Here is a 12382-nt window from a genome sequence, read left to right on the forward strand (position 1 = left end):
ATGCAGACCTACCCAGCTGCGTGGTCTCGCCATGGCCTGGGCATAGGCTAAGCTAGGAACCACTGCATCGAGTCTTTGCACTTCTAGCCACGGCCCGGACGGCAAAGGAAGGCGGACACGCCGGACAGCAACAAAACAACCAAACAAAACAACGCTGTCTTAGCAAGACTGTAGCCTTAGTGTGCCTGTGCCCGTGACAATGTTTTTTTTAGTAAATAAATATGAACCCGACCCGCCTTGTTTTGAGAAAGAAAAATACCCATTTTAGCCGACTTTATGCTACCAGAACGGGAACTTTTGGCTGGATGGCTCAGAGCTCAGATCATCAGATGGAGGAATTGGGAACTGGAGGCTGAGCAATAATGGTGAGTTAATATGAACAGAAAAGACTGCCTGGAGTTGTCAACATAGCCAATGTGAAGCCCGAATTAATATTGTGAAAGGAAAAATATGATTTAATATAGGAAATACCCGTTTTAGCCGACTTTATATCCGCGAAATACCCGATTTAATATGATTTAATATAGGAAAGTACCCGTTTTAGGCGACTTTATATCCGCAATTACCCGATTTTTTTTCGCCGCCGCCTTTGGCGGCGGCGAAAGGCCCCCAGAGCTATGGGAGCCCTATTCTGGCGGCGCCGAAACTGCCCTTAACCCTTATGAGCCGAGCTCCACCAGCGTTGCGTTCGTGCCACTGAGTGTGATAGGGCTTTGACTGATTGAATATTTTATTAGACAAAAATTAAGAACAGTACAAGTATAGTCAATACAAAAAAGTCGTACAGTACAGTTAAACACCCTGCCTGAAAGGAACACCCCAAATAAGTCCTTTTACGTTCTTGTTTACATCGGTAGGTCCTTGGTACTCAATTCATGGACATAACAAAAAGCAACAAAAGGAACAAAAAAACATTCAAATGTCATCGCAATTATAAAACACTATAAGTACAGAGTAGGGAAAAAGAGGGGGTGGGGCTACGGTAAGGGGGGGTGCTCACTTCTCGCCTTTCTATGGGAGAAATGATAACTACCTACGCCTCTGGCCTCCTGAAAGGTGAAAGTTAACAGCTAAATGTTCCGGCTCCCTCCCACACTACCATCGTCAGCAACAAGTGGACAACATAATAATAATAATAATAACAATAATAATAATAATAAACTAGAAATACCGTTCCTACGAAAAGGTGTAGGCTCGCTCGTGACTATATTCTGCAGCATGCTAACTGTCATGTGAAGCTCAACCTCCAGCTCCAGCTCCAGCTAACACCACTCCCAGATGTTTTTCCGCATCTCAATTGCACCTCATTGGCTAAGGGGCCTGCCTTTGTACTGTCGTGGCGGAACTTGGTAAATAAATAATGAAGATAACATACTAGTGTTCTAGCCTTTCAGGCGAGCCCACAATAAATAAAATCATCGACCTCTTCTTCACTCTTTTTTGTGCTTTGTGGCATCTTTACTACTCCAGTCCAGTCATATACACTATAGTGTTTTTGTTTCTTTCTCAGTGGTTTCATTTTTTACACATTTCTTGAGACGATTCTGTGTGTATGGTAAACGTTTTGAAAACGACTCAGTAAATCGTCTTTGTGTGGACGTAGCCTAACCCTGTCTCCGGCTTCGTCTTAACCAGTCCTCCTCTTCATCTTCATCTTCCTCCTCATCTTCTTCCTCTTCCTCCTCACCCTCTTCAGCCTCAGCGTCAGTGTCTTGTTCCTTGTTTTTCTCTTCCTCTTCTTTCTCTTCTTTCTCAGTGTGATTGACGGGAGAGATAATCAGAGGGGCAGCGTTTCGACCACGGTTATTGCTATATGGACAGAAGAATGGATAGAGTCTCTCAATGAAGGTGCAGCCAGTGAAAGAGTAGAGATGAACTCTGGCCTCCACATCATAAAAGGAGACCAGACCCTCCTCATAATCCACAAACACTCCCACTGTCTGGAGTTCCTCTCTTGTGAGGAGAACGAAAGGGTCAGCAAGAGCCTTGGTCTTTCCATTGCTTAACCTTATAGTCCAGAAACCATCGCCAGGTCCCTTCAGTGTGAAATCATTCCTGTCGATGGACTCTTTGGCCACTCCTAAACGCCACTCAGTCTTCCCATTAACCTGGACCTCATAGTAAAACCGTCCTGAGGATAAGCTTTGTTTTCCTAAGACACAGATACATTTAGAAAATCTCATTGTGTTTTCTGGGAGGATCCTCTTTACGTTTCCACAATTAACTTGTTTTCCATCCTCAGACAGGATGAGTTTGGGATGTGCTGTATCAGGGTCCAGAGTTACATCCATTGCATGTTGCTGGTTCCTCCTCCACTCAGCGTCGCACAGCTTCTTGGTCTCTCGACTGAGTGTCTTCTCCAGCCGAGCCAAAGATGTCCTCACAGTCCCCACATATGAAGACTGGTGGACATTGACCTTTGTCCAGTCCTTGGTGGGTCTCCACCCCGTGTTGATGGATGTGAAGTTCTGGAGGTGGTCTTCGGTGTGTGAGATATGCCTCATCTCAGAGATTCTCTTCTCTAACTCAGTGATGTCCTGTTGCAGCTCTTTGATGAAGCCTTCATCCTCTTTCCCTTTCTCTTCAATCACATCAATGATCTCTGCCTGGCTTCTCTCAATACAGCTGATCAGAGCAGTGAACACCTGCCCACTCTCTGCCATCACTCTGTCAGCTTCTTTCTTGCTGAGCTCTACTGTGTGTTTGACCTCCTGCATCTTCACTTGCCTCTCCTGGATCATCTGCTGAACTCCAGCCTCCGTCTTTCTTTCATATTCCTCTTTCATCTTGTACCTCCTGAAGTCTTGAACTATCTCAGAAACAAAAGCATTGACAGAAACCTGTGGTCTCTTATCGAATCTTCTGTTACAGAGTGGACATTGACACACATCCATGCTGTCCCAGTAATGCGTAATGCAGGTTCTGCAGTAGTTGTGTCCACATGGGGTGGTGATTGGATCAGTGAAAATGTCCATACAGATAGAACACAGGAACGACCTTTCAGAATGGAGAACGCTTGCGGACACCATTTTGACACACTGGGAGTGACTGTGTGAAATGTGAGAAGTGGAATCTAAAAACAACGTAAAGCAGGTTCACTAGGAACTGTCCCAGTGATGCGTAAGAACTCGACAACCAGTAATGGCTCACTTTCCAATCTGGGAATGTTTATGGTGACAGCAGGCTGACTAGTAGGTTTTGGCTTCCTTCCTGTACTCTAATAGGCTCAGTTTGGGAGAGATGGGACATCTCTCTTCCACACTAAAGTCCTCTTTCACACTAAAGTCCTCATGCTCTGTGTATTCGATTTTAAACCCATTTGCCTTGAGTCTTGTGTTGTCAGATATGACGCAATCTGGGAACCACAAAAAGGAAAAATATATTTTATTTTTCCTGGGGAGTGTAATTGATAGAAAATAAGCAATTTTTGGGGGGTGAACTACTCCTTTAAGTGTTTAGGTCCAGGGCTTCTAGTAAGTCCATTTAAGGACAAATCATTTATTTTGGGGTATAGACTGCGGTGCATGTGGGGACAAGCAGCACAGGACTTGGTGACAAATGCGGTTTGAAGGCCAGCAGGTCTGTTTGGTTGTGAGCTTTCTGTCACAGCATGCCGCATGCGGTGCACCGTGACAGATGTGACAAAAACGCTCTCTGTTGTTGTTGCCTCTAAGAGCTGAGAAGCACACAAAAGGGAGAGTCACTCTTTTTTTTTCTTTTTTCTTTTTGAAAACCATGTGCTCACTCACATCAGGAGGCGTGTGGATGGATGACAGCCAAGCTGAAATACCTATATACGAAAGACCTATATGGTACACCTGAAGTTCACGGCTGAGCCTAATGCAGAAGGGGAAATCTTGCTCTATCGACAAGTCATTCTTTTGACTATGAGTGTCGGCAGGTTAGCTACTCACCCACGTCACGGTAACTGAGGTTAGGGTTAGGGTTTGGGTTAGGTTTAGGCATAGAGGTTAACATTCACCTACGTCGGCAGGTTAGTTACTCACCCACGTCGGCAGGTTAGCATTTCACCAGGTTAACATTCACCCATGTCGAACAGATGCTATGTTGCATTATCAACACGTTCCCATGCAGAACAGGCCATGTTTGTTCGGTTCAGCTGGCTACAGACTACGATATGATGTCATTCAGAGGTTCAGATGGGCGGGATCCAGTTGTTCTGCGCCTCTTGTTTTGACCAGCCAAATTAGTTCGGCTACTGTTATTGGTCAGATGTTGGTCAGACGGTCAAGGTGGACCGCAAAGGAACTTGGAAGTCAAGTTTCCAAGTAGTAGATGTAAAAAGTACAATATTTGCCTCTGAGATGTAGTGAATAAGAAGTATAAAGTATAACGTCGTTGTCGGATATAAACCTTGTATCTCCAAGTTTCAAATTTGTAATTTCTTTCGCATAGTAAAGCACTGCTTCATCATATGGCCATCGCTCAAAAGTACTGAAAACAGCTGATCTACAAGCACACAATGCCTCGCGGTGCGAGGCGTTGTGTGCTTGTAGATCGGCTGTTTTCACTAGTTTAAATCATGTTAAAAATGATAAATGCAAAACAAACGGTTTTGGACATACAAGGTTTTCACCCGACAACGACGATATAAAAAAAAGGAAATTTGAGGGCACTCGGGTTGCGGTGTGTTAAATACCTGCCCACCACCATGGAGGTACAGTAGTGTGTGTTGAATCCACCGTGGTGCATCCAGCTTTGTTGAGTGTCTCTAAACAAACACAATTCATCTTGTTCGGGGGTGCAAAGCCGGGCAGGAAGGGTGCTATTTGTCACTGCATTTAATATTACAGGCTGGGGGCGGCACCCGTCAGCAGGGAGTGTTGGGCGGGTGGAGTAGGACGAGGGTTCTGTGTCCTCCCGGTGGGGGCTCCTCAGTGGCAGGGGACGAGTCAGTGGGATTCAACAGCAGTGACAACACACAAGTACATGCGGGGAGGAATCAATTGACACAACGACTAAATTGGAGAAGAAAAGAAAACAAATGCACTTCTGATGGAGCTTGCTGCAGCACAGAGTGCTGCAGCAAGCTCCATCATCAATCAGTAAGTAAGCTATAGTTGTTGGTGTGTTACTAAGTAAAGTAACTAAGTACATTTACTTAAGTGCTACACTTAAAGGAGTAGTTCACCACTTTTCAACCTGTCTTCATATAATAGGTCCTCACTAATGGTCATGATAAAATATAAAAAAAAATTCTACTTAGTCCAAGTCTCCTAGGAGAGCTGTGGGAAGTTCAGAATCCATAGTCTTGTGACATCATTTCCAAAAAAAATTTTTTTATCAATATTTTTGAAAAAAAAAAAGATTTTTATTATCGCGAGAACAATGGCTTCCACTTTAAAATTGCAACTTTTCAGGAATAGAAAGCCTGCAGTTTCTATAAGCTGGATTGGCAATCGATGATGTCACAAGACTATGGGTTTCTGACCTGCCCACAGCCCTCCTCTGAAAAAAAAGGGAAAAAAAAGAAAGAAAAGCTATTTTTGAGTGAGGATCAATTATATGAACATAGGTTGAAAAGTGGTGGAGTGCCCCTTTAAGTACTGTATTTTCAAACATTTTTTGTACTTTTACTTTTGGTACTTTGGTATATTGTGATGCCAACACTTTCATACTTTTACTCAAGTAGATTTTGAATTCCGGACATTTACTTGTAACAGAGTATATATTCTATATTGCAGTATTGATACTTTTACTTCAGTAAAATATGTGAGTACTTTTTCCACCACTGGTTGTTGGTGTGTTGGCGTCATAAGCAGGGACGTGCAGAGAATGTTAGAGAGGAAGGGGCTGAAATTTCTAAAAGGGTCTTTTGGTGGAAATATAAAAAATAGCAGAGGTCGACTATTTTCGGTGGGTGATACCACACTGAACTAAGCATAATCAACAGAGTACAATTCTTTCAACACAAGATGCTGCATTCAGGTTCAGGAGAGTTTGGACAAGGCAAAATTCTCTTGAATGCTGCCTTCAGGTATGGCATGGAAAGAGGGCATTTGCATTTCTTTCACCATTGTAAAAACTGCATTCATGGTCTGGAGAGGGCACTTTTTACAGACTGATAAAAGGTCAGGGGCTCAAGCCCCCTTTGATGTCTATGTGTGCACGTGCCTGGTCATAAGGGATGGCAGAGGCTGCGTTTGGTTAGCCTCCTCTGGCACAGGACTCCGCCTCTCCTAAGCGCTGCCTTCCATTAGTGCCAACTTCAATTTGACTTTCATTTACCAGAAATCCCCCGTCCCCCAAAACTTCCATAAAACTTCCCCAGTGCAAATTAAAATGACCCGGGTGGGTGCGCAGCAACAGTGGCTGTATAATGCAGCAGTGTAGCGTAGTTTCACACGGCTAATTTATACATCCTCCTGGTGCAGGTTGTAAGAGTGCAATGCTTTAAGGAAGACTTCACCCAATAAATGACTTGTTTACTTGCCCTGTGAGAATTTCCGTTTGTAAAATATTCCTTAATGGTGAATGAAAAATCCAAAAACAAATAAAATACTTGATGAATTTAATGAATTGGAGACCGACATTAACAACGGTCTTATGCATGGTCGCTCGCGTGCGTATACAGTATGCACGGGCTCCGGTTGAACCACAACCATCCACATTTTTCGCTTGTGCATTTAGACCAGAAGTGTTTAAAAAGTGAATTGTATTCAACAATAGTTTTATTTTGGAAAGGTTCACACACCGAGATCGGAGACGAGAGGACTTTAAATGCACTGGAAGCACTGCTAATACTGATATGAGACTGTTAATCGATCTCCGGTTAACTTCAATTCATCAAGTATTTTCTTAAAATGTATTTTCTTTTAGTACTACTGGATCTCTTCTCCACTAGCCTCTCCCTAACATTTTAGTCTAGTTTTTATTTGATCACGAAATTGGCAATATATTTAGTCATCATAGCTTAGTTTTTGGCCAGTGAAAAAGGGTCGTTCAGCGAACATTTGTATCATCGTCATAGTTTTAGTCGACGAAATGAACACTGCTGCAGTGAACCTGACTCACCCTCGCACACAGCGTTCCTCAGCCGGTAGCCTTGGGGACATGTGACGACCCGCTCGCACACGAACGAGCCCAGCGTGTTGACGCAGCGCTCAACCAAGCCGCGCGCACAGCTGTGCGTGTTGGCCAGGCACTCATCCACATCTGGAAGGAGAGAGAGAGAGAGAGCACTCTTCAGTGTGTGTGTGTGTGTGTGTGTGTGTGTGTGTGTGTGTGTGTGTGTGTGTGTGTGTGTGCGGCAAGCGTCTCCACAAGTATAATGACATTTGTTTTATGTTTCAAAAAGATTTCTGAGTTTAGGATTTTTGTAGTTAGGTTTAGGGGTTAGAATGCTAACGACTGTAGGTTAATAATGTCATCCACCGAAAAGTAGCAGATGTACAAGCTCACAACGCGTCGCAGTGTGTTTCAAGTTCCAACCACTTCTGGCGATTTTTGGGGGGTAGTCTGAAATAAAAAAAAAAAATAAGCGGTCCAAGTCAACTCGGGTGAGAGTAATTCCCCATTTGACGGACACAGCGGGTCCATTTGTGCTCACGCTTCGGTACCCCTCCCCCCACCACCCGTCACCATGCCACCGTGATGGAGGCCAGGGTGACTCAGCAGCAGATGGACACGACAACACATAAATACACACACCATCAACACAAGGACAAGGAGACCTTTTTTTCCCTAAGCTCTTCTTGTGTGTACGTGTTTGTCTTACTATACTTATGAGCAGTGGTGGAAAAAGTATTCACATTTCTTACTCAAGTTAATGCTTAACTAATGCTTTATAGTGTATAGTTATTATAAAGTGCTACCAAAAGTATCACTACTGCAATGTAGAACTACTCTGCTACAAGTAAATGTCTGGAATTCTAAATTTACTTGCACAAGTATTGGCATCAAAATGTAATTAAACTAAAGTAAAAGAACTCATTAGGCAGAATGTCCTGTTTCACCATTTCAAGTTTTGAAATGTATGTTTATTTTGTGTTGAAAATGGCAGATCTACAAGCTCTCAATGCTTGTTGTGAGCTTATATAAAATGCAAAAATAAAGATTTTGGTATGAAATTTAATAATATCAATGTTATAAAATGTTGGTATCCTCACAAGTACTGTATATACAAACGTGTGTGTGGCGTGCGCGTGTGCACGCGTGCGTGTGTGCAGAGGTGGGCCAACCCCACACATCCTAGACACTTATTTTAAATGAGGATTTATCTGGCACAGTAATGGCTTGGACAGCAGCTGTTACACATTATCCCCAAAACAGAAATAAAAAGTCCAAAAACTGTTACTTTAGAGAAATGTCCTCCAATGGATCCAATGTAGTTATTATTTACTTTGTTAATGCTTTACATTGGATCAATATTCATAAAAACCCACCCACTTTCATTTTGACTTGAAAAAAAAGCACAGTGGACACGTACTGGACAGGTTCTGCTGCTTTTGCTACTTTTGTGTGACGCTGTAGTATGACGAAGTAGCACATTGTCGTTGTCGAGTGGAAACCTCGTATCTCCAAGTTTAAAATTTGTACGTTATTTCGCAAAGTATTGCCCTGCTTCATCATACAAGGCCGTCGCACAAAAGTAGTGAAAACAGCCGATGAAGCACACAACGCCTCGTGGTGCGAGGCGTTGTGTGCTTGTAGATCGGCTGTTTTCACTAGTTTAAATCATTTTTAAAATGATAAATGCAAAACGAATGGTTTTGGACATACAAGGTTTTCACCCGACAACAACGACATACATTTTAGGGTAGGAGAGGGGGGGGGGGGGGGGGGGGGGGGGGGGGGGGTTGTTTTGTGGAGATACAAGGTTTCTGCCCGACAGCTACAATGTGTATTATGGAAATAGTATTCCTGAGGCAGGACTCGTCGGGCCATTATTTCAGCTTCTAGACAATGAGTGCTTTGTAAATGTCCCATCATAGCCGAGGCAAACAATGGTGAACTTGTTGGATGTGTGTGCAACATATTCTGTCTCTGTGTACGAAACAAAACATGGAGCTTGAAATAATACCCTAAAATCCTTATCCTATATATTACTAGTAAAACGCCTCAGGCGCCTCAGGGCGACAACCTAAACCTAAAGGGCGAGGTCACGCCACAGTGATGTGGACATCAGGGATGTAGACATCAGGGATCTCCATGTATGGGCATAAAAGGGTATGTCGCGCCACAGTGATGTGGACATCAGGAATGTGGACATCAGGGATCTCCATATATGGGCATAAAAGGGATTTGTTCCCCTTCTTCTTCTTTCGTGTATCATCGTCCCCTGACATCACAGGTATCTCTCTAACAGGGCATCATTAATATTGATGACATCAGGGAACTCCATAAATGGGCATAAAAGGGATTCTGTTAGTGTGACATCACAGTGAAGCCAGAGCGTGATGTCAGAGCGGCAAACCCATTCTGTTAGAGTGGTTCCCCTGACATCACAGTGACATCAGAGCATGATGACATCATGATGACACATTTTTATGGTCTATGGGTTTGCCGCTGTGTACACGGGTACACGTCTACACGTGGACAAGCTGTGACGTTTCTCATGGTTAACTGCGACCTTCGGTCGCAATAATTGGCTTATAAGGAAGACACGCCCATGTCACCATGACTCAGCCATTACCATACAGTATAAGGAGGTCCCAATGCAGCCTCGCCCAGATATGTAGTGTGTTGTCTAACCTCAATGTGTCATCATGGCATCATCAGGCTCAAACAAGTCAATCAGCTCCATATATGGACTTGCTGATGATATCAGGGATCTCCATATATGGGCATAAAAGGGACACGGACGGACAGATACAGAGATAATCATATATACTAGTCCTTGTCCGTTGTTGTGGTGTGTACTGAGGTGAAAGTATCGGCTTTTAGGATAGTAGGATTTAAGACGTATCAGTGTTGTCAGTCACCTCCAAATTTGGGAATTGTTTCAGCATGCATATCAGACAGACATCAGACAGAAAGACAGACAGACAGACAGACAGACAGACAGAGAGACAGACAGACAGACAGACAGACAGACAGACAGACAGACAGACAGACAGACAGACAGACAGACAGACAGACAGACAGACATTCGGTCATTATAATGTAGAATTGGCATACCAGATACTGTATGACAAGGACAGAATTAATTTGCAAGGCCATATATGGAGATGACTGACGTCTGACATCATGGATGTCATAGACCACATGAGACTGCCACACTATGTCCATATATGGGTATATTGTGTCAGTCTCATGGTCTATGACATCAGACATCTATGATGTCAGACGTCAATTTGCAAGTGTCTTGGCCATATGGACCATGAGGTGTGACAACAGACGGACGGACATGAGCTCACAATGTCTAATTCTCAAATTTAGCTTTATTTGTGGGGACCTTAAGTCCTCACAAATTTAGTAATGCAGAACACAAACTCACACACACACACACACACGTCACGCACCCACACACACGCGCGCGCGCGCACACACACACACACACACACACACACACACACACACTTTCATATTCCAACACACTTAACTTTTACTGCGCTACCCAAAGCTTCTGTGGAACTGTGTGACCCGTTCACTCCAATTACGTTTTTATTCCCTCCCCTCCTTTCTTCTCGATGTCGTGTAGCGCCCAGTCAGTCGCTGTTCCGCCTGCGGCTCTATGGCGACTGAAACGTTTGTTTATGCAAAACTACATTTCTGTGTCCCTGAAGAGGTGAGACATCTGCTGTGGTCGTCATGTGGGAGGGGCCTGTCCGTCCCGGGGGCCAATGACATTGAGCAGAGCGCTCTGTGTTGCCAGTGTTGCCAGATTTAGCAAATAATAAGCACAAAAAGATTGTCTGATCTTTAAATGTCTGATTTTTTTTTAGAGCAGTGGATCTCAAACATTGTATATTCATTAATTAATATGTACCCCCATCTGAAAATATTTTGTGGACACTGGGCAGTGACTCCCCAAAAACGAGATTTTGTGAGCTTGTAGATCTGTTTAAGTCATTAAACATGAAGTAAGCTGAAATAAGCCAATACACCCCCCCCCCCCCCCCCCACATACACACACACGCAAAAAGCAATCCACAACCACATTTACCATATTTACAAGCGACTCTACAGAAAAAAGAAGAAAAAAATAAAAGCCCCAAAGGCGCTTAGAATAAGCAGACCTGGCAACACTAGTGTGCTCTCTCTCTCTCCCCGGGCGGTACGGGATACAGGCAGGAGGAGTGTTTCCAATACTTAATGTGCTACCAAGGGAGCCACTAGGCTTCAGGGACTGGCCTTAAATCCAGTGAGTCACTGGGAAGACGGGGGACACAAAAAATGTTAACCACTTGGACCCCAGTATGCCTATTCTGAGGGGCGGGGGTAAGGGGGGGACACGGCTTGGCTTAATGGAACTAAAGTAACATAGGCTATACTTAACCCATCACAACTGGGAAGACATGTCATTTTTGATTTAAGCTATGTAGCCTATAGAAATATAGGTTTTTCAGAAAACTCTTCCGGAGTTTTCGAAATAGTGTGAGAACCACCGATTGTAGAATCGGCCTCGGGTCTTACGTTCCTATTGGTATCACAATCGTATAACAATTTCATGGATTTTAAAGAAATTAAAAAATTAGTACTGTAACTTTTTTACTTTAACTTTTTTTTTTTTTTTATAAATCGGCACTGTCGGTCAGAAACCTTGTAAGTTTCAGATGTGTACGTTTCTTTGTGAAGTATAAAACCCTGCTTCATCACATGAGACTGTGAAAATAGCTGATCTACAAGCACACAATGCCTCGGGGTGCGAGGCGTTGAGTGCTTGTAGATCGGCTATTTTCACTATAGTTTAGATCATTTTTAAAAAGATAAATACAAAACGAAAGGTTTTGGACAAGGTTTCCACCCGACAACGACAAAATGTTATATTATCAAGAAAATCTCAGTGTCTTGGTAATTATTTGGTGGGGACCCACTTGCAATATCCTTACGGCTCACCAAGTGGGCCCGGCCCCACAGGTTGAGAACCCAGCGGAGTAGATGACATTGTGGCTGTGGATTGTTGGCTTGTTTCCTCACACAGAGACAGAGAGGCAGAGAGAAAACATTCTGTCAGACGGAGCATCCCCGCCATCGCTGCGTCAGAGGGACCGCGGTGCGTGTGTGTTTGTGTGTGCGTGCGTGCGTGCGTGCGTGCGTGCATGCATCCCCATGGCCAAAAATTACATGAAAAAAACAAAAAAAAACACTGGACAATTGCAAGTAACAGCGCCAAAATAATGTCCTGGGATAATGTCGGCTACCTTTATTCCACTGACAAAAAAACAAAAAACCTAAAAAAATAGGAGATCTACAATCT

The 12382-nt window shown here is 43.6% G+C and overlaps 1 protein-coding gene across 1 annotated transcript in view; it reads right to left on the bottom strand.

Moving 5' to 3' along the window:
* The window catches only part of LOC308287160 (fibulin-2-like), a gene marked incomplete at both ends in the record, with an annotated part of 45129 nt that overhangs the window by 14175 nt on the left and 18572 nt on the right, over positions 1 to 12382 (bottom strand). The window contains 4 exons of the mRNA XM_080728280.1: positions 1688 to 1809; positions 1930 to 2152; positions 2654 to 2809; positions 7036 to 7176. Coding sequence (XP_080584406.1) covers positions 1688 to 1809; positions 1930 to 2152; positions 2654 to 2809; positions 7036 to 7176 — 642 coding nt within the window. The remainder of the gene's footprint in view (positions 1 to 1687; positions 1810 to 1929; positions 2153 to 2653; positions 2810 to 7035; positions 7177 to 12382) is intronic.

The sequence above is a fragment of the Nannobrachium achirus genome (genome assembly GCF_963921795.1).
Source record: "Nannobrachium achirus genome assembly, chromosome: 6".
Classification (NCBI taxonomy): domain Eukaryota; kingdom Metazoa; phylum Chordata; class Actinopteri; order Myctophiformes; family Myctophidae; genus Nannobrachium; species Nannobrachium achirus.